Source organism: Dryobates pubescens, chromosome 12 (genome assembly GCF_014839835.1).
Source record: "Dryobates pubescens isolate bDryPub1 chromosome 12, bDryPub1.pri, whole genome shotgun sequence".
Classification (NCBI taxonomy): domain Eukaryota; kingdom Metazoa; phylum Chordata; class Aves; order Piciformes; family Picidae; genus Dryobates; species Dryobates pubescens.
The window spans coordinates 22,931,779-22,954,731 of record NC_071623.1 but is presented as its reverse complement, the minus strand read 5'-3'; the positions used below and the strand labels follow the sequence as shown (position 1 = coordinate 22,954,731).

The 22,953-nt window shown below is 39.4% G+C and overlaps 1 protein-coding gene across 1 annotated transcript in view; it reads right to left on the bottom strand.

The window, feature by feature from the left end:
• The window catches only part of SCAF4 (SR-related CTD associated factor 4), a 46,832-nt gene that overhangs the window by 7,346 nt on the left and 16,533 nt on the right, over positions 1 to 22,953 (bottom strand). Inside the window, exons 6-20 of the mRNA XM_054165877.1 lie at positions 21,972 to 22,111; positions 21,286 to 21,462; positions 20,822 to 20,922; positions 20,256 to 20,303; positions 19,010 to 19,118; positions 18,499 to 18,666; positions 16,959 to 17,044; positions 14,907 to 15,097; positions 13,280 to 13,380; positions 12,084 to 12,197; positions 11,404 to 11,560; positions 9,738 to 9,889; positions 3,733 to 3,895; positions 3,519 to 3,599; positions 3,223 to 3,411 (exon numbers count right to left, since the gene is read on the bottom strand). Of these exons, the coding sequence (XP_054021852.1) occupies positions 3,223 to 3,411; positions 3,519 to 3,599; positions 3,733 to 3,895; positions 9,738 to 9,889; positions 11,404 to 11,560; positions 12,084 to 12,197; positions 13,280 to 13,380; positions 14,907 to 15,097; positions 16,959 to 17,044; positions 18,499 to 18,666; positions 19,010 to 19,118; positions 20,256 to 20,303; positions 20,822 to 20,922; positions 21,286 to 21,462; positions 21,972 to 22,111 (1,977 nt within the window). The remainder of the gene's footprint in view (positions 1 to 3,222; positions 3,412 to 3,518; positions 3,600 to 3,732; positions 3,896 to 9,737; positions 9,890 to 11,403; positions 11,561 to 12,083; positions 12,198 to 13,279; positions 13,381 to 14,906; positions 15,098 to 16,958; positions 17,045 to 18,498; positions 18,667 to 19,009; positions 19,119 to 20,255; positions 20,304 to 20,821; positions 20,923 to 21,285; positions 21,463 to 21,971; positions 22,112 to 22,953) is intronic.

Here is a 22,953-nt window from a genome sequence, read left to right as displayed (position 1 = left end):
CCAATAGAGACTAGCTTTTTATCTTTAATCATGTAAAATATTCCAACCTTCCTCTAGTTTTCTTGTACCTGGTAAGAGAGTTTGTGAACAGCCCCCCTTTAACTTCCAAAGTCAGGATGGAAGGGTTTTACCTAACTCCTTGATTATAAATTACTCCTTGAAATAAGATGCTCAAACTAAAATGTTATTACTTAGGTAAACACACAGATCTCTAAGGACTAGTGTGTAAGCTCACACATGCAATTTCGTGGAAAGAAAATCTCTCCTATGCCCTTGTGGATGAGACCAAAGGTTGAGAGAAGTCACTTTGACCACACATCTGCCTCAACTACTTTGTAAACAAGTTCATAAAACAAGGCAAGTTCCTGGTCTTCAAATTTATCCAAGTCAGCTTCCTTGAATTTGTAAGAATTGAAAAAAGCTACCGTGCAAGTAACTAATATGAGCAGATAATGGACTTCACCCCAATCTTCATTTTGTAAACTCTTTTCTGATGTGATAGTGATACAGCCAACTGCAGAGCCACACAATACAGTCCAAAGTCTTGGAATGCCTCACAAGAAGCAGTATCGTGAAACTTCAAGAAAAACCTGGTAATACTGTGTTACAGTTATAAAAAGTGTAACTTATTAAGATGTGAATGTCTTAAATGCATAGTCCAGTAATTCTTATCACTACAGAAGTCTCTCAATCCATGGTGTCACTGGATCTATTTTTTAAGCTTTTCTCTCTTTGCCAGGTGTCCATGATTCTCTAAAACAGTTAGTTACAGGCTTTGCATACTCTCCTTGATAGATTTTAACAAAGCAGCTTGACTTTCGGAGACAAGTAGCTCTTCACGTTTTGAAACGTGCCTTACCACGAGGCTGGTGGGAAGCCTCGAGCACAGCCCTGTGAGGAGAGGCTGAGGGAGCTGGGATTGTTTAGCCTGGAGAAGAGGAGGCTCAGGGGAGACCTTATTGCTCTCTACAACTACCTGAAGGGAGGTTGTAGTCAGGTGGGGGTTGGTCTCTTCTCCCAGGCAACCAGCACCAGAACAAGAGGACACAGTCTCAAGCTGCACCAGGGGAAGTTTAGGCTTGAGGCAAGGACAAAGTTCCTCACAGAGAGAGTTGTTAGCCATTGGAATGTGCTGCCCAGGGAGGTGGTGGAGTCACCATCTCGGGAGGTGTTTAAGAGGGGACTGGACGTGGCACTTGAAGCCATGGTTTAGTAGTCATGAGGTGTTGGGTGACAGATTGGACTTGATGATCTTTGAGGTGTTTCCCAACCTTATTGATTCTATGATAAGTTTCCAACATGAATGATCCAAAAACCACTCATCACGGCTGAAAAATTTAGCCACCAAATCCCAGAAAGCACTGAGCTCTCACAGAGACAAATTGTTGGGGTTTATTTAGTGTGTGCTCTGAAGTTCTGGGCAGAATCACACTAAAGCAAAATTATCTTTTTTGTTCACTTATCAGACACTCATTTAGAGGTCTGAAATCCCACAAACATAATAATCTCATTAAAATTGGTATAATTTTTGTAGAATGTGTATAAAACATAGTATTTTGTAGAATGTGGATAAAACTCTTGAGTATATTCATGACACTGACCTCTAAAAGGCCACTCTAAACATGTATTTAGCTGACCTCTGCAACATTGAACAGCATACACTCTCTTTACAAGTCCAACCAAGTTCACATCATATCGTGAAAGACAATCCATGTAAGATAGCTGAAGTTTGCCTGGTTTTGCTAATCAAAATATCAATTTGTAATATTTAAATAAATACATTGTGGAAAAGGATTAAAACCCTGTAATACTGCATGGATGAATAAAAGCATTTGGTTTCATTTTATTAAAAGAAATTATGTCATACATAATCACAGAATCGTCAGGGTTGGAAGGGACCACAAGGACCATCTAGTTCCAACACCACTGCCATGGACAGGGACACCTCACACTAGATCAGGTTGCTCAGAGCCATATCCAGCCTGGCCTTAAAAACTTCCAGGGATAGGGCTTCACCTCCTTGGGCAACCTGTTCCAGTGTCTCACCACCCTCATGGTAAAAGAGTTTCTTCCTAACATCCAATCTAAATCTACCCACTTCCAGTTTTGCTCCATTCCCCCTAGTCCTATCACCACCCAACACCGTCAACAGCTTTCTTGTAGGCCCCCTTAAGATACCAGAAGGCCATAATAAGGTCTCCTCAGAGCCTTCTCTTCTCCAGAGTGAATAGAAACAACTTTCTAAGACAGTCTCCACAGGAGGTGCTCCAGCCCTCTGATCATCCTCATGACCCTTCTCTGGACACCTTCCTGCACATCCCTATCTTTTTTGCAATAAGGGCTCCAGAACTGGGTGCAGTACTCCAGGTGGGGTCTCACCAGAGTGGAGGAGAAGGGAAGAATCACTTCCCTTGACCTGCTGGCCACACTTCTTGTGATGCAGCCCAGGATGTGATTGGCTTTCTGGACTTCAAGTGCACACTGGTGGCTCATGTTGAGCTTCTCATCCACCAGCACCCAAGTCCTTTTCTTCAGGGCTGCTCTCAACCCAGTCACTGCCCAGCCCATAGCAGTGCCTGGGATTGCCCCAGCGCAGATGCAGGGACGTTGCACTTGGTCATGTTAAACTTCATGAGGTTGTCTTGCGCCCACCTCTCCAGCCTGTCAAGGTCCCTCTGGATGGCATGCCTTCTGTCCAGCACGTCAGCTACACCACACAGCTTGGTGTCAGCAAAATTGCTTAAAATGCACTCATTACACTCAGTGTAAGTAGTATACTGTATTTTCACTGATTTTAAAAATACACTAAAAAATATGGGATTTCTGTAAGCTAATTTTACACACGTGACAGTTGAGTCTAAAACATAGTTTGTGTGTCATATAGGTGTTTTGTTGCAAGTTAATTTTCTATAGGACATAAACTACAATTTTTATAAGACAGCATTTTGTTCTGTCTTAATTTTGTGACTTTAGTGTTAGGGGGTTTTTGTGCCTGAGAGAACAAATCTTCAATGATTGAAAGAAAAACAATTACTGCTGCTTCTGTGCAGAAATCAAGCCTCTTAAAAAATTACTTAACCCCCCCTGAAAGAGCAGAAATTTCACTGTGTTTAGAAAAACCTGCTTTGCTTTCCCACAAACTCTAAGTCAGTAGCAAACTCAAAATTGTGTTTTCAATTCAGGGAACAACAAACTGAAGAATATACACAGACATGAACTTACCGAGAAGTGGGATAGCTTGGGTGACAGGAGCAGGTACGTTAGTAGGCGCTACAGGAGGTGGAACAGTCCCATAGATTTTGGAACTATCGGTAGTTTCACCAGTCCCTCTGGCTCCAGAAACCACTGTTGGGATGGGATTGCCTACAGATGAATCTTTTGTAGTGTCTTCATTCACACCAGTTGCTGTAGCTAAGAAACAATGCATTGAGATATTAAAAAGGAAAAAAACAAGTCAGTGTTTTTGCTGGCGTGAGACTTTCCTCCTACTGCTGCAGGCCCGAGATCTAAGCACTTACAATTTGGGATGTTTACTGCTGGAGTGTGAGGAACAGATACTGGAGGAGTTATAGGTGGTGGTGGTCCAGGAGGAAGAAAGCCTATAAAGGAGTACATATTAACAGTCATTATCACTTCACCAAAATGCATTTGTACAGCTTATATGGCAGATGCTTTTATTTGCTACAGAGTCAGAGAAAGGAACTAATAGTCCTAAAATATATATAAATATACCTGGTGGTAAATGCATTGGGTTGAAACCAGGGCGTAAAAATGGAGGTGGTGGTGGTGGCGGCACTCCAGGAGCAAATCCAGGAGGTGGGATTCCTAAAGGTGCTGTGAAAGCAGGTGGTTGGAGTGCGCCAACCACAGGAGGACCTGAAGGATGTGGCGGAACCTAGGAGAAAAAGAAGGGGAAAGAACTGTTACTTTAAGACTGAATGGATTATTTGTTGTTTGGTAGTGGACTGCTGTCTTCTGTGCTTTGTCCACCAAAACAAGAAGCTCCCTTAAATTACTCTGCAACAAAATGGCTTACATAACTCATCTAATTAACAGTCAAAAAACTCCTACAACTCAAAATCTATCAACACTGATCTTGTTCACCGCTGTTCTTAAAGCAAAAATTTCTTCTCTGTGGTAAATCGATATTAATTTATGCTGGTAACTCATTTAAATACACCCTTTACGCAGCAGCTGGAATTCATTTTACCATCCAGCATGATGCACTGTAATGCACACAAGTTTGGAGCAATTAAAAACTGTTCCCTTTTTTCACTACTTGAGTTTGTAGATTATATTATAGTGACTACTGTTTCCTTGCCTTTTTTGTTTGCTGCTGTTCTTCTTTTAATTCTTATTTATATTAGGCTTTGAATGAAAAGTTATTTACATTAAGCTGGTCCTTAGCCTCATATTTATGAGCTTACTACAAAAACTACATTAAATGGGTGGGAGTCAAAAGGAAAAGTTTAATCAGAGTATGTTCTACATTTGAAATGGATCTATTAAAGCAAAGAAGAGCTGCGTACTCAAGCGATCACGACTAACTCGCATCTGTGACTGTCACATTTCAGAACTACTATGCTATTTCATAACTAAATTTTTGTTTCTAGAGTAAAGGAAAAGCTTTTACTATTTATTTTATTCTCAAAACTGAAAGAACTGGCATTAAACCAAAGTCAGAAAAATAGTCTCCTTAATGCTGGAGAAGACATTAAAGCTGCCAAGCACCTAATACCGCTTCAAAGTTCTCCACTAATGGCTAGGGAGATGAGGCACATGAAAACTCACACTGTTTGAATTTTAAAATCAATTGATTACAACAGACTTGAATTCATCAGACTTTAGTGTAGACCAACGCTTTTCATTTTGAGTTTTAAACTGATTGCTTTTTTTGGTTTCCAATAATCTGCTGATTAGGCCCTGGTTAAACTTAAGCTAACTGAGCAGGATGTGAGAAACTAATAGATGTGGTACAAGAAACTGCCAGATAGGACAGGTATCAATGTGAGAAGGTGAAAAAAGTGACAGAAGGCACCGTGGGGGATAGCTGGATTCTGCAGGTGGTTAAGGAGGTGTTAGGTGAACAACAGCCAAACTTCAGACAGGAGTAGAAAGGCGCACTGTGGACCCTGTGGGGATCAGGGCCCTTGCAAAGCCAGCAATGCACTGGTAAGCGTATCTAGGAGTACCATTTAAGGCCAAGACTACCTGGATGAACATTAACTTTCAGTAGCCCCAGTGGTGTTTCTGTTAAGTGCAGTTAAAGCTTTAGAAAAGGTGCTCCAAAACCACAGTAACCTAATGGTCTTGGTAGGGTTTTCTTTGTTTTACAGGTCATTCATTCAAAAACCAGCAGCTAGACATACTGACTGATCTGCCGTCACAGTAACGTGCTGTGAAGCAAGCACTCAGGTACTGAGTATGTATGCAGCAGAAGGGATTGAGGAGGGCTATGGAGAAGGTAAAAGGGTTTTTTAATAAAAAGGAAGAGTGAAAACTTGCTAAGTGCTGTCAGTCCTTAGGTAGTTAAAAGCTGAGAAAACTGCATGAAGCATGTGTATGCAAGGTCTGGAGAAGTTACAATGAACAGTGCAGTATCGTGACAGAACCGGCATACGAGTAACCTCGAGGGAAGCTAGTTTAGAATGATATTAGAGGATATTCATTGCCTAATTATCCAAGTTTAACTGCTGTACTACTTTTTTTTTTCTAAGAACTTGCTGCTTTATTTCTAAAAAGTGAACCCTCTTAATATGTAATTGTAACATGTTAAATCCTTTCCATTAAGCAGAAAGAAAAAAGGAAGGCCACAAAAATCTGTGTATAAAGATACTGTGTCACAGTATCTAATTTAAAATACAATTTGAAGTGTGAAGTTTCTCTGTTAAAGAGATGGAACCAATGGCTAATAAACATTGACAGATAACAAACACAGAGGACTGGTGAACAGTTTCAGAAAAACAGCTAATGAACTGGATAAAACAAAGTAACAAAAAAGCTACAGGAGATACCCTTTTTTGATAGGGAGACAAATATGGGGAAAACCTGGTTATTTTACTAGTAATATGGGAAATTGGAATAACTAACCTCTCAATAACTGTAATGCAAACTGCCAGGTGCATCTCAATGAACATGTCTTGAGGTCTGGCCTCTGTCCAGGTACAACTATTTCTTACTGCACACCTCAGACTGAGACTTGAAGGAGAATCACTGGCCCTGTGAACTAAAGGAGCACAGTTTACCTATGGTGCTCCAAGACAAGTAAATACGTATTTAAGTGCACCTGGAGTCTCCAGCGGGAAGACTGGAAAGCAGGAGTCTGCCAGTTTCCGTAAGAAGGGGATGGGATGGGTATCAAACCAATGCACCACTCCCACATCTATTTATAGGGAGAAGGAGCACATAGGATTGAAAAATACATCAGAAAATTTGAGAGGCATACACTCAACTGGAACCTTGTTTTTCTGGCTGAAAACTCATTAAATGAAGAAAAGGAACATTGGGTTGGATGGGGAAACTTACGGAAAGGGTGGCCACAGCAAACCCCTTGGACTTCAATGTATAACCCTGGCAAAGCCTGAGCCATGGTTCACTGTAAAAGAATGGCAGTTTTGGTAGAATAACACCAATTGCCCAAAACTTGGTCAATGAACGCACAACACAAGTGGTATCACAAGTGCTACTAACTGAAACTGACTCTCAATAACCAAGTAATAGACTGAAGTTGATCTTTGACACTGCAATATAACTTAAACACAGACCTACCCTCAGAGAGGACCACAGAGATGGATTACTCAGACCTGCAGGAGTAGGACCAGATTCAGCAACAGCTCAGAGATCTGAATCTATAGGCAAGAAAAGGGCTCACTCCAGCAGCACGACACAACAGAGGTACTTCACCTATCTTACCAACAACCCCGAACCCTGTGGCTGAGGAGATGCTGTGTGCACCATTGAGGCCAAAGAATCAGACTTACCTACACAGTCTACCACTCTTACAAGGATGTTAGTAAGTGCTTTGCTACACAGAGGTTGCATTCATAGGCCAAGGTGATACTGGCAGTAACAGGAGCTCACTCCACAGTTAGTTACAGGTAACTAACTCACAGGTAATGACCAGCAGAGCAGGGCTCCACCCCTATGTGTCCAGCCCATACTGCAGGGTAGCACAGAAGGCCCATTAAGGCTCTCTCGCAGAAAGCAGTGATGCAGCTCCTTCCCATCATACCTTTAAGTGTGGAACTTTAGGACTGTAGGCAGATCACAAAGTGTCTGAATAGGTCCTGGCCTGAATTTAAGCTTCATGATAAAGGCTATTAAGGGCACTAAAAGCTACTAGGCACAACATGAGAAACTGCCAGTCAAGAGAGAACAATGTGAGAAGCTGACAAGTCAGATAGTGGCATAAGGGATGGCTGGATTCTGCAGGCAGGTAACAGTATGCTTCATGATCAACTGCCAAACTTCACAGATAACCAGAAAGGCAAACTGGGGATCTTATGGGGAAAAGGATCTTCCTTGTGAGTTCAACAGTGTGTATGCACCATATTCCAGGAATACCATACAAGTACTAATTAGGTAATACTGTAATAAACAGTAAATCTTGGTAGGGGTTTGGCAGGGACCAGCATGGAAAAAAAATATTTAAGGGAGAGTTGTTAACTTGTGAGGAGATTGGTGTGGAAAAGAGGAGAAAGCACAACAAAACCAAAGGCCAAAAAGTCAGAAAACAGAGAGTAATGGGAATCATGCAGTCAAATCTGTCTAAGGTCATCTGTCAGGCAGCCTTATGCCTGTTCACTGCAGCTTGAATCAGGACAAAGCCTGTTCTGACATACCACACACATCCCATCTGTTTCTCCAGTCAGAGGGACCAGAGTGGGAAGGTCAAGAGAAAAGACTGACAAATTTGGCATCACTGTACCGATGCACATTCCAGCTGCTGATGCTGTCCAGCCTATACTGTGCTCCCAACAACCTCTCCACCTCTTACAGTCACAAACACTGAAGCCAAATACAAACGAAAGCAGTTCTGCTAGTATCAGAGGACAAAAAACACATCAGCTAATTAAAATGCAACAGTACCTCACAAAGTGAAACAAAAGAAAGCGGAAAGTAATGAGCTTTTTCCCTCAGGTATTAGGTCATATTTGCAAATTACAGAACATGCTACTTTCACTACTAACATCGCTGCATTATCAGAGCTAACGTTTTAAGAAGTATTGACAAATTAAACAATTTCAAGTTTATGGCCAGAGAGGACAACTGAATTGGTGAAGTATGACAACATTCAAAAGTTCACAGCAAAACCAAGGATGAAGACTAAATACAATTCTCTGATCCTAGCCTTAATCTGTCACAACAAAAGTTTCTCTGACATAGTAAAAAACTGAAGCTGATGAGGCTGAGACAAGCAATCAGCACACTCAATATATCCTGTAACTGCTTGGTTTTTTTTCTTTACACTTCCTTTTCAGTATGGGTTTACAGAAAGCAAACAAAAGCACTACTATTTAACATAGCTAATGACTATTAAAAATCTGAATTTAGAACTCTGACTTATGTGTTCATTTCCTAATAATAACTTACAGCATTTAAAGAATTCTGTGCCAAAACAACACAAAATTCAATATACTATGTTCTCAGATCACATAATTGGTTAAATTATGTATGTCTTCAAATAGATTGATTTCTTGACCTTTTCTGAGTGTCTACCATGTTGTAGTCTATAAATCATATTTTCACAAGGTGTAAAGTGGTTTTACTCACGCTTTCTCGCATTTGGGAGAAAGCATGCTACTACTTTAACAGTGACAAGTTGAGCTAGAAGAAATGGATTATGAAACACTGGAGGGAGTACTCATTATTACATGATACTTAAACTAATGGTAAATGTTCAAAGTGGGCTTTTAATGAATGAACAGACACTGTCAGTTTTGACTGAAGAACCATAATAACAGAGTATGAAAATGTTCACATTCAATTCCCATGGGCTGTTGAAAGACAGCATACACAGTACCAAGAAACATGAAAGCAATGTGCATACTTTTAAAAGTCTACAGCTTAAGCTAACAGTGAAGAAAATTAACTGGGAAAACAGGAAATAAATATGCAATCATAAAACCAAAACGATGTAAGTCAGCTCATTAATAAGAAGAGATCTGAGAGAACAGATACTAGAAGCACAGTCCTAACAAATAAAGATTTGGCAGGCGCACACACACACTCTGTCTACAGCAGCAGCAGAGAAGCAACAAGGTTTTGGAGCAAATCCTCCATTACTCTCAGTAACCACATAGTGACTCAGTTCCCAGGGCAGTTCTGGTACATACAAACTTTATCACTTTTCTGTGAAATCAAACCAGATGCTCAGTTCTGGCTGGGCACAAAACACCATCTGAACCCTAACTCGGGGCTTTTTTCCCCACATCTTTCACTGCCACTGTGACTTAAAAGGAAAGGAATATTATTCTATGAGGCTGTATGGCTGTTTGGATGAATAATGGATTTTAGGATTTATGGCACAGAAAAGTTATCTTCATCAATGGAAAGCACAGCAGTCTGCTAACAAGAGCATTTTTAACCAGGGACAACATTAACAAACACGTACACAAAATCAACTAGTTACTGTTCATTGTATTTCTTCCCTGTCTTTAACTTAACTACTCTCATACTGAACTATTATTTAAAATAAGGTTTTTAGATATCCAGAGCACATGGGAAGCAACTCTCACCTGTGGAGGAGGTACTGTTATCGGTGCAGGCATGGGAACAGGAATTGGAACAGGTAAAGCTTTAGGTATAGGTGACACTGGCTCATTATGTGCAGCTTCTGCTCCGTTTTGAGCTACTTCATTTTCAGATTTCTTGGGAATTCCCTTCCACTCTACATCAAAAAAAAAAAACAAAAACAAAAACCCCCAAACAAAACAGCTTAGTAAGAATTTGACAGGCAGTTAAGTACTGGCACGTAAAACTACCACACTTTTGTGAGGTTTACAAAAATGACATAATTGAAAATATTCAGGTAGTAAGAAGCACAGAGCTAAGATGCATTTAAATATATTTCTGACAACGAGAATGCCAAATTACTTTAAACACACCACAGCAAATCACTGGAAGACAGCAAGTAATTTTATTCTTTCCTTTAGTCATTTAACAATTCTTTGCACTGACAGCATTTATACATGCCCAGGACTCTGAAACACATTATCTGTAACAAAACCAGCAAGGCTATTTTGGGACAAGCTTTCAACAGATTCATTCTGTTGCTCTCAAGCAAGCAGGCAGCAGCTTTTTCATTAATTTGAGAAGTCATTTCTGAAAAAAAGCCAGCATTTTCCAGTTCTGAACAAGGAAAAGGAGAATACAAGAGTTGTAGCAAAATGGAGACATTACATACAGCTTCAACTCTTTTTGCAGAAGAAATGTGGCTTCTGCTGTTTGTCAGAACATTCTGGGAAAAACAGCTAAGCAGAAAAATGGGATCACTGAAGAAGCATTATGGGAAAGAGAACGGTATTAAGACTGGAAAGTACCAAGTTATGTTTACTATTTGTTAAACTTTTATTTAAAACACATACTGTATTTATTTTCATGTTTTTATTGTGAAGAGATCATTTAGAATAACCACCATCTCATCAGGGAAAACTGGAAAGAATGGCAAAATCCTGAAATAACGTTTCAGTAACTAGACAGCCCACTACCCAATGGCTAAAACCAGCACAGTCCTCTAGAGTACCAACTCAAAGAACTTAATGTAGTTTCAGTTTTTAAGTACTGCATCCACTTAATACTCCTTATTCAGTTGCACCAGACAGCACACTAGTGACTCTATATTGGTTTGGAGTCTGCAATTGCTTTGAAGCGGCTGCTGATAAAGGCGTTGTTTTCTCAGTACAACCATAGACGCCTGCTATTTTCACTCCTTACATACAGCATAACAAGCAATCTATTAGGTTCCTATTAATATGAGGCTTGCTAAGTGTGAAAACTATAGGCACTTTAGAAATCATAAAGTTGCTGCCACCTCAGGAGCTACAAAGGCAAGCTCCTTTGCCAAAGGGTGTCTCACAGAAACTGTGTGGGAAGACACCAAGCTGGCTCCGAGACTAAGTACAGCACTCTTGAATGGTGCACTACAGTGAAGGGCAAACACCAGCACAGCTAACAGGTCATCTGGTATCCACGTGCATTCTTAGCCCTCTTAACACAGCTGCACAACTCCTGATGAGCAACTGTCAGGCTGTCATTAACTGCTCTACAAATTCTCCAATGTAGGGGTTGTGTGTGCTGCACTTCTTAGCCATTTTAAGGAGTTCATCTGCACCTCACACCAACTTCAGTACCTCAGCACAAAGGACATTTTACAAACAGCATTTGAATGTAGAATTACTTTACCTGGACTAAGAGTTTCATTGTCCAACATTCCTCCTTCACAGAAGCTTTCAAGATCTTCTGGTTTCACTTTGTCCCACGGTATGTAAGTAACACCTAATTCTACATCCCAATACTGCTTGTAATCCGGCTTTATTCCTTTATTCAAAGCCCATGCAATCTTGGGGAGGGAAAAAAATACATGTAGTCAGTAAGATGTTTCCATTTTAATGGATTTAATACGTAGTTTTCACAGGATAGCAATACCATTTGCAGCTAAAAAGCAAAAATACTGCTGTTCCCCAGTCACAAAGGTTAATTCTATTTCCATTCAAAAGGCAGGGTCACTTTCTAATACAAAGCGCTACAAAAGGAACTATTTATTAGTACTCTTTGTAGGATTGTCATATCTCATCACACTCAGTTATAAGACAAACAACCAGCAATAAGAAAAATGTAGTTACAGTCCACAGTCATGACTAAAAGAATGTAGTTTTTGTTGGGTTAAATGGACAGTTACTGGCAGTCTTTCAAGGTCCACCAGTCACAGAACAAAATCACTGAAGTGGTCCATTCACAGAAATCTACAGAATGCTGCATCAGAATACATAAAAGGCTGTAATACCCCAAAGTCTGTAACAGATGAAAAAGGATTGCAATAATTACAGGAACTTTAAAGCAGCTTAATATTTTCCCAAAAGTACCTTTATAGATTTCTGATTGACTTTGAAGTTTCCTCGGCTCAGCTTTTGCAGGGCACGGTAAGCATCTTGCCTGTGAACCATGACAATATAGGCACATCCTCTAGGCGGTATCATCTGTTTGTGTTTTAAGGGAAAAAATGGGTTTGTTAGCACATTAAAGTAAACTGGAACATCAGCAGGTGTTTAAAAAAGGATTATGGATTTAAGGAAGAAAATGGTAGCTTAGGAGGAAGATAACCAGCTTAATATTCTGGAAATATAAATTTCTAGCAAATGAAAAACAACATCTGTGGAAAATGCTCAACTCTACTCCACGTGAGAATATGGATGCCTGTTGCATATTTAATCCTTTAAAACTGTTAAACAGGAGCATTCATATAAATGCTGTGGTGTGGCAATTAGTTACTTTGTTAGAAGAAACAAGACACTCGAATACCCCACTGCATTCTGTGTACCACAAGCTGCCAGCTGCACCTCCACATTCATTTGTATCTCCAGTTTTGTAATTATTTTTGTTATTTTTACTGCATTAGAAAACCAAACCAAACCAAACCCACCACTTTCATGCTACTTCACAAAACTTAAGAATAGAAAATTACAGTAATTTCTTTTTCTTTGTTTGTTTAAAACACATTTTTACAGCCACCAGAACAACTACCATTTAAATATAAAAACATCCTTAAATACAGTGAGGCCCAGGGCAACCAAGCCTAGTTGAGAGATGTCCCTGCCCATGGTAGGGGAGTTGGAGGTCACTTCCAACCTAAGCCATTCTATGCTTCTCTGTGTTTATGAGTTAAAATGACAGAAGAGAAACAAGTGAAAAACAAGAAAACCAGCTGGCTGTCCAGAGTTCTATAATCAAACAAAATGGAGCAGACAAGTACCCATCTCTTCAACAGCCCTTTTTTCAATGACTTCTCCCCAGAAAAAGTATGCTTTTTATGAAAATGGGATCATCTTCTCCATAACCTGAAGAGTAATTCTAAATTGCAAGAATCCAAAGCAACTGGCCTCTCAGTTTTCTACAGAGCAGCCCAACTTTTACTCTACATGATAAAAACCACAACCACAGGAAACTAGAGCTCTTGACTTTTTTAAATGCATCCAAAGTCAAGCTGACTCTAAAAAGTCTGAAAAGCCTTTCTGTAACCAAAGCATATGAAAATAGTTTAGATTGCACCATTTATACTTACATTTATTGATTCAATTGGGCCAAACTCCTCCAAAAGGCTTCCAACATCCTGCTGAGTTGTCCTTTTGTCAAGCTGTCCAACCCAAAGCGTAGTACTACACACTATGAAGAGTTATACACAGATTGTAAGAGCAGGTGAAAATACCCATTTCACAAGACAGAACACTAAAACAGTCATTTTAAAATAATTAGTTATCCAAAGCTGAAAACAAAACCAATATCAAAATATGTATTTTAATCTGGCAAGATGGTAACTACAATGTTTATGGTGATACACCCACTACTAGCAAGATTTTTCACCTGAACCAGGTGATAATTAACTACCAAGAGCAACCAAACTTTTAACCTCTTCAGTGACCTATTCAATGCCATTTCTTTCTACAGTCAAGTGCAAAACTATTGATACAAGTTTTTTCTTTCAGGAAAGAGCAAACAACATGCTCATCTCCCTTCATGCTTTAATAAAGCATCAGATGAGATCAAAGTATCACATTTGCTGAAGACTACTATGGCAACATTTACACCTCATCTTTGTTTTCCCCACGAAGAGCTATACAACTTCAAACCCAAAAAGCATTATGTGACAGAATCTGGGAGAGATGCTGGCAAAAGTACATCTTAAAACCACTGCTAGTGAGCTACTAAGTCTTTGCATCCTGTTAAATTAATGGCATTGTCATTTAAAAGGTTTTGCCTAATTAAAACTCTAATTTTTGCCCGTCTTATATAAAAAAGAATGCTCTAATTTTATTTCATTACTCCAGAGAACATTCTGCACTCCCCAGGAACATTCAGAAAGCAACTACTAAATTTTGTCTATAAAATTTTGTCTGAAAAAGCCAGGATTGTTTCAGAAATGTGAACATTAGCTTGTGTGTTTTCCAGGGCAAAGCTTCCCTACAGATTGAAGAAACACCCAACACTGAATCATTAGAAAAAAAATCTTAATGATGCATTCAGCTTCCTGTTGTTCACTTTGTTTTACCTTATATGTTTTGAAGGAAGGAAAAGAAAAACATGGTGTCAAGTGTTTTTTGACCCATTTTACAATCAAAAATATACTGGAGACATTCCAAAAGTACCAAATTGTCTACTATGAGTAAAGGCAGTGCAGGGAATGTGTGGTGAATTTAATTCTTACCAGATCTACAACAATTCAAATCAATCAATCAGTACAGTTTCCTTTTTGCTCTTTTTGGACCAGCCTTGGAACCCACATTTAAATAACATTAAACCCAAGAAAAAGGAACAAAAAAATTTTTGAAGTATCACATTTCAGTTTGAGCTGTCTTCTGTGATATTCCAAGCAGATGCCACACACTGGTGGTAAGTGGACTTGTCAGCATTGAAGTTTTCGTACAAAAAAGCCCAATGGATGCAAGAAGTGTATTTGTTTGGTGTTTTGAGTGTTTCTAAAATACCTGTCAGTCTTCTAAGCACTCCAGCACACACAAGCCTAGTATCTACTGTAACACCTTACATTTCACAGAGTTTGCGAATGAAATTAAATACCAGGCCCAGGAAGAAAGAAAACGTGTATCAAACAGGGAAGATGCTGTGCGTCCAAAAAGAGGTATTACAAGAATTTGCAGAGTTACATCAACAAGAAAGAGAAGGAGCAAACCTACCGCTAACAGTTTCTGACTTGATCTGAGGAAGGCCTTTTGACCTGCGCTCTCTCTCCCTCTCACGTTCACGTCTTTCTTGTGACCGAGACTTAGGAGAGTGCCGGCGTCTATCCCTGGACCGAGATCGAGATCGGCGATGACGTGACCTTCGAGACCGGGAGCCTGATCTTGAACGTCTCCTTTTCGGTGACCTAGTTTAAACCAACAAACATTTATGAGCAATCCTTCTGACCCAGACAATGAAAGGCAGACAACTATTCCAGATACCTATTTAAATGATCATCAAGAGTTCAGTCAGTAGCATGCAAAAAATATAATCCACATTCATTAACATGGATTTAGGATGAGACTAAATTATTACAGAAGGTTATTAATTCACTCCAGATGAAGATGATTATTTTTCAATTTAGCTTCCATTAATTTTATATCAAATTTGACTTTCAAACTATGTCCACATTAACATAGAAAAGAATTCTCTCTCATTCAATGAGAAAAATGTTTATTGCTTTTACAAAAGAATAGCTAAAAAAAAAAACCCTCTAAAAAAATCCTGCCAGTGAAATTGCACTTAACATCATGTTCAAGTTTTAAACCATTCAAGGTCTGGAAGACAAAGAAAACCTTCAAAGAAGTCACATAACGCTTGGCAAAGACGAAGTATCCCAAGTAACCAGATAACTTCGCTTTAATGCTGGAGCCAGATTTGTGACAGGCAAAGTCATATAGTACACCAGATCACAGATTTCTTCATAAGAACACAGACAAAATATTCTGCTTCCCTAAAATTTACTCAGTTTTGGTAGACATGGAAGTTAGTTGCTACCAGTAAAAGAGAACTGTATAGATACCCAATTCTCCTTAGAAGGTAGATGACTTTCAAGAGGTTTGCATGTCTTAGGAGTCACTAATCTTTCTCATTACCACTGCACTGAAGCACATCCAACATTTATCTAGGCTGCACCTTGAGTACTGTGTCCAGTTCTGGGCCCCTCAGTTTAGGAAGGATGTTGACTTGCTGGAGCGTGTCCAGAAAAGGGCAACAAGGTTGGTGAGGGGCTTGGAGCACAAGCCCTATGAGGAGAGATTGAGGGAGCTGGGGTTGCTTAGTCTGGAGAAGAGGAGACTCAGGGGTGACCTTATTGCTCTCTACAACTACCTGAAGGAGGGTTGTAGTGAGGCGGAGGTTGGTCTCTTCTCCCAGGCAACCAGTACCAGAACAAGAGGACACAGTCTCAGGCTGCGTCAGGGGAGGTTTAGGCTGGAGGTTAGGAGGAAGTTTTACACAGAGAGAGTGATTGCCCACTGGAATGGGCTGCCTGAGGAGGTGGTGGGGTCGCCGTCGCTGGGGGTGTTCAGGGCGAGGCTTGACAGGATGCTTGGTTGTATGGTTTAGTTGGTTGGGTAGTGTTGGATGATAGGTTGGACATGATGATCTCGAAGGTCTCTTCCAACCTGGTTAATTCTATTCTGTTCTATGCACAACTGCCCTCAGAGGTAAGAAATCATATGGGTCTCTTTTTATCTCTCTTCCATAAAGGGAACTCAAATAAAAACTTTGTCAGTTTTGACTATACCAATAAATTTCACTAGTGTTGTTCATAGGGAGAAGGTAAGCCAACAGTAATTTATTGTAATTAATCGTTCAGTTAAATTGAAATGCATTTTTTTTGCTAAATGTGTCTTCTGGAATTCAGTCATAGAATCCAAATTGCACAGCATAAATGAGCACTTACAAGAAACAACCTCAAAGGATTACTGGGCAGGGCACAAAGTACAGGTAACATTATCTATGTCCTAAGATGGCAAAAATGAGCATCACCAATAGTTCAAGAACTTGGCTCACCTCTCAGAAGTTACCAGCCCCACAGTAGATTAGCCACACACACCAGATTCTCTGAGCTCCAGATAACCAGCATAACTCTCCTCAGTACCCATGCAGAATTAGTAAAGTGTTTTCAGGTCTTTAATTCCTTAAGTAACACTAACTTTCCTTACATTAAAACTCAATACTTAATACTTACCCCCTCACTATAAGAACTTTCATTAATTTACCTTGATGCAGACCTGGATCGTGACTTTCTGCTGTCAGAAACGTGCCGTTTTCCCTCTTGAATAGGTGGCTGTTCCACTTCCATATCCTAAAATATTAAGTTGACTGATGTTACAAGTGAGTAGCACAGGCATTTTACTTCATTGCATGCTTTGACTAAATTGCATAACACTAAAATGGTATCAGATATTCACATATGTAAAATAGAATGTAACAAAACTCTCCTCAGAAGCGTCACCATTACTTTGTAGTCACTAATAAGGAGTTAGTTCAGTACTGCATGAACTTAAAAAAACCACTGCAAAAGTCTCATAATTTACACAAAATTCTCTTTTGCAATTTGCAAATGACTGGTTTTCCCTATCTTAATCAATCTCAGGACCATTTAAATCCCCCCAGAGTAATTATACTCTTCAAAGTCAGTGGATCTTGCTCTGCCATGAAAATCACAGGCAAAAGTAGGAAGAGTAGGAAGGTCTACTATAAAACTTCTCCCCAAGACATTATAAAAAACCTAGTTTAAGCCCATTAATGCAATAAATTGGAAGAACAAGCCAGTAAGTCATCAAAACGACACATAAACTGCAAGAATCTGCTTTAAAAAACCACAACCAAGTAAGTTCAACACAGCTCTACCTTCCCACTACAAATCATAGAATCAACCATAGAATGCAGTGGATTGGAAGGGACCTTTAAAGGTCTTCTATGGCTTCCCACTCTAGAACACACTGTGTATTGCACAAAACTTAAAATAGTCTTCATGATGCAACCCTGGCAGGGAACACCCAAAGAAGCATTCTCTCAGGATGTACTGATTCACCAGAATTCAAACCTAAAGAACTAACTAGAAAGATACACTTGAGAATTGACCCTCTCTTCCAAGTGAAAAGCAACAACATTTCCAGAATCTGTAACATCACAGGTCACCACACAAGGACAGCTTGGTATAATCTCTATTCCTCTTTTGAGGATTTCCTTTTCTTGGAACAAAAGAGGAAAATGTATTCAAGTGTGTGTTTGTTCCCCTAAAATATGGCCTCATAAACAGACTTGCTCTTTGATTTCTTCGTAGTAGCGGCCATTTACTGAACCAATAATATCCTCCAAAATCTTAGGAACAAGATTGTTTTTTATAACCTTTACAGACTTCTGAGTTCATTTCCACTATAACAGCTATTTATGACTTCTCCAAATAAATTCTCTCCAGTGTGCAAGTGTATTGCTAGAATTCCATGCATATCCTGAAGCATGATGGGGACGGGTAAGGGAAGATGAGTTAAAGTGAGAAGGGTAAAATGCAATCCAATGTCTTTCAAACAAGGAGGCACGAAGCATATACATGGTGGTTTTGCTAGACTTCTGAAATACCAGACTCTTCATGTAGTATTGTAGATATCCAACTTTCTCTCACATGAGCTACCCTCCCAATCATTTCTGTCCATGGTTATCATGAAATTTCCTCTCCTGAACAAACTATGCACATTTGAAAAAGACATGTGTTAAACCATTTAATTTAGTCTGTTTACTGCAACAGATCCTCACCTGCTGATGTGGTTTTTGCATGTGTGATTCACTCTGTACTGGAAAAGGAGACTGGAAAGTTTGCTGCACAGGTGCTGCTGGTGGAATCACAGGCTGAGCCATGGGGGGAAACTGTGGGGTAGGCAGGAGACCAAAACCTGGCATTTGCCCATTAGGAGGAAGTGGAACCTTTGGGGAAGAACACAATAAAAAAACTTTCAGTTAAGGAAAAAAATAAAATTACATTAGCTTTCCCAAAGTAAAAAGTACTTCTGCTCCAAAGTCACAAAGATCAGAAGCCCCAAAAACATCAAGTAGGTCAAGTATTTCAAGTACAGAAAAATAAAAATCTTGTTCTTCAAAGCTTTACTACAACAGAGCACAAAAATGTGTTTCCTGAGAAAGCTGGAGGGCTAAGCCATATTCACTCTGCACTAACAGGAACACCACTTACTTCTGCACCAAAGACAACAACAAACCATAGAAAATGCAAGTAACGCAGCAGAGGGACAAGGGAAAACCCTGAAGTTACCTGGTGGCGCATTGGATCCTGCTGTATTCCCATCATGCGCTGCTGGAAGGGATCCATATTTGGGATTTGAGGAAATACTGGCTGCTGTACACCTTCTCCTGGAAATCCACTAAAACCAAGAATATTTTGGTTAAGCCAGTATGTACATAAATTGTCTGCCTTTATTTTACAAACTTCTATGTATATTTACACATTCTTGCTTCAAATTTAGACAGAAAGTTATCTTTATTATGGTCCTGTTTCTTCCCTAAAAAGTTAAAACAAAACCAGAAAAGATACCTTCCTTATCTTTTCTCCACTCTAAGAGATTACCTCTTAAAGAAATGCTACATAAAGGTTTAAGCCTCTCTTCCCCCTGTATTTATATGATCTTGCTAAAGATCTCATTCTGTGGAAATTTTTCATGAAGGTTGTCTGGCTTAGGACAATTTTCTTCCTTTCCAGCTCCTTCTTTTGGGAGCAAAAGAAGCAAGCCTTTTCCTCAAGAAAAATAAACTGGCCATATTTTCTGGCAAAAAATGCTTTAGTTTGGGAGGAACACAGGCCAGAAGAGAAGGGGATATATCACACAAGGATTATAGTAATGCCATTCACTTCCCAATTCAACACACAGAATGGACAGTGCTCAGGCAATTAATGAGGTCTGTGCAGCTAATACAACCTGTATGCAAGATGCAGTTTGTGCAAGAACCTGAACAGGACTTTTAGGAGGGTAAAATAATTTCATGGAGAGGGGAAATGGAATTTTGTAGTATTTTAAAACACAGGTTCCATGCAATTCTTACATGATTCTGTACAGATCAGTTTCTCATATCGAGTATTACTGATTCTGCATGCTCAAAATGAGACTATTGGAATCTAATCTTCAGAGGCATCTTACACAACTATATGGTAATAAGGACAGAGGCTGTGAAGTGCTGCAAACAGAACATAAACATGCTGAAAAGCTTATTCCAATGATCTCTAGTTGGGCATAAACAAGCAGTGCTTATATTTGACCTACCTCACCTTTCTGTACTCTACAGTTCCATCTGTATTACAGGGAAAATACTACCAATTTACTTAAAAGGCATTCTAATTAACTAATGTTTGTGGAACACTGAAGTCCTCAAGGCAACAAACACAGTAAGAAAGCTAATGACAGAGTTAGTGAGGTTGCTTCTGAGAGCAGGGGTCAGATGGCATATACAGCAAGTAAGACATGGGGCCACATACTGAAGCAGGGAAAAAAGAAATATTGACTAACCCAGGTATTGAGCACCATCCAGCCTGTGCACTGAATGAGAGAGAGGTCCTGTGGAAAAAACTAGTATGTGATCATGTAATTTAAGACTTTATCATAATGCATATCAAAAGGGAAACAGGAGTTGGTGTTAGTTTGCATGGGTATTTAATGTTTGAGAATGTACAGCTGCAAAGCCAATTTTAGTTTTTTTAGTAGCTAAAACTACCAAGTTAAAATGTTTGGAACAGCACCCTTTCCCCAGCCAGCAAAACAATCTAGCTGATTACTAACAATGCCCTGACACATTTGGTTGTGCAATAAATTAACACAGAATTCACCTTGAAACCAAAACTGAGTTTTCTTCTACAGAACACATTCCTCAGTCAATGATGCAACATGCCTACATGGGATGACTGAAGTAAAAAGACTGAAAAAACCAACCCACCAGAAGTTGTTAGCACCATTCTAACTTTGTACTATAACAGTTAAGCATGGAATTAACTTGGAATTTTAATTACCATTCTAAAGTAAAGATTACATTTTTTTAGAACAAAGATTTGTCAACTTAATTATGACACAAAACTTACAAAGCTGGCTGAGAAACTGAGGGGGAAGGAGCTGAATCTTCCTTCTTTGAATCTTCTACTGCTTCTGGTTCATCATCATAGTCAAACCGATCTAGCAGCTTCTGTAAGAAATTAGATTGAGCCAACTATGTTTCTGCATCTTACACATAATTGGCAGCCAAAATAGCTTTATTAATGAAGCTTTTCTACACACCAAACAGCTCAGGAATTGAAGACAAAGGACTACATCAGAAAAACAAGTAATAAACACCATATTCTAATACAGAATCAGAAACTGTCCAAAACTAGTTTACTCAGCTTTAGGAAATGCAAAGGCTACAAAACCAGCAAAGCTGACCTCCAAACTGAAAGAGAAGAAACAAAATTTGAAGCATTTTTCTCCTCACAAATGAAGGACGCTGCAGCATCCGTCAGTCTTGTGCTGAACTTAAAAAGTTAAACACAAAGAGCAAATGAAGACTTACTTTGTCAAATGATGTTTTTTGCTCAGGTGGTGGGAAAGTAGCTTTTTGTTCTGGTGGCTGTGCTGCTGTAGTTTTCAACTGAGCAGTAATAGCTTGAACCTGAGCCATCACAGTGTTATCTATGACTGGTGACTGGGGTTTTTGAGGCTGTTGAAAAGTCTGAAGGATTTGCTGAAGCTTCAAAAACATATATAGTATTAGGTACATCCTTAAGCACATAGTATTGAAACAGTTGTAGGACACAACATCAAACTGGACTATGGCACAGGATGAACACCATCGAAAACCTGACTGAACTATCAAAGAACTTGCAGCAAAACCAAAAGTCACTTTTTAAGTATTTCAGTGGCAAAATTGAGCATGTCCCAAGATTTCAGTATTCAGGCCTGTCACCACTGCAAATGGTTCAGTGGACTGAACAACAGAACTCAACATTTTGCTTGATATATTCTGCCTGTGCTTCAAACTTTGTAACTACATTCAGAACAAACTACTTAGGAATTCTGCAACTGATTTTTTTCACGAGCACCATTAATTGATGGATAGAAGGATCACAGATCATTCACATACTGCCTTTAACCCTTACAGGTTTTCCACTGAAAATGTTAAGGAGACTTTTTTTTGCTCCTCCCCCTCATTCAACATAAAACCTGGAGTTCGAAAGGAGGTAAATAAAAAGAGGGTACCTGTTGTCCTTGCGTTGTTTGAAACAACTGAGCTACCGCTGCAAAGGCATCAGAACTGGGCAACTGTGGCACAGTAGGTACTGAGTTAGCAGTAACTTGAGGGGGCTCCGAAGGAACTTTTGCTGGAGGGGGTGGCGAACCTGAGAGTTTCAGAGGAATTGAGAAGGAGCTACGTTACTCCAAAACATTCATCTTGCTCTTCAGTGCACGTCTACCTCCTCAAAACAAGTGTCAACCTACTAAACTCTGGTTAACCCAAAAAGTCTTATTTAAACTACCCCAACTGCATATTCTATTAATTCTCCCTTCATCTGCTCCATTTACTGCTCACATCTGCACATTATATACATTAAGAAAGAACACAAAGATAAATGGCCTATCTAAAACCAGCCCAGCATGGTACTTTAGATCACAAGTCTATATTTAGAATTGTACCATTTTAGAAAGGAGAAAAACAACAAGCATCAATCTTCTTAAGATATTAGCTCTGGTTACAAAGTTCTGGGCTCATTCTTTCAGATGCACATTTCAGATCATCTAATGTTTAAGAGCAACTGAGTTTCTCTTAATCACAGAATCACAGAAACATTCAGGTTGGAAAAGACCCTCAGGATCACCAAGTCCAACTGATAACCCTACTCTACAAAGCTCACCCCTAAGCCATATTCCCAAGCACCACATCTAAATGACCTTTAAACAATTCCTGACCACTCTTCCTGTGAAAATTTTTTTCCTCATGTCCAGTCTAAACACTTTCTGCTAGATTTTTTTTCTGAAATCTCTGGTAATACAGGATTTTTTTAATATTTTGTTATCAGCTCCCATAAACAATTCTTTTTCTTTGTTAACAACATCTTATCACCTCAACATCATTGTTCACATGCCCCTTTGCACAGTCACATGCCAAACATGCATCTGATAGATAAATCTTCCTACCACAAAAATAATGTTTGCTGTTCTTTCAGGGAAAGACTCCCATTTC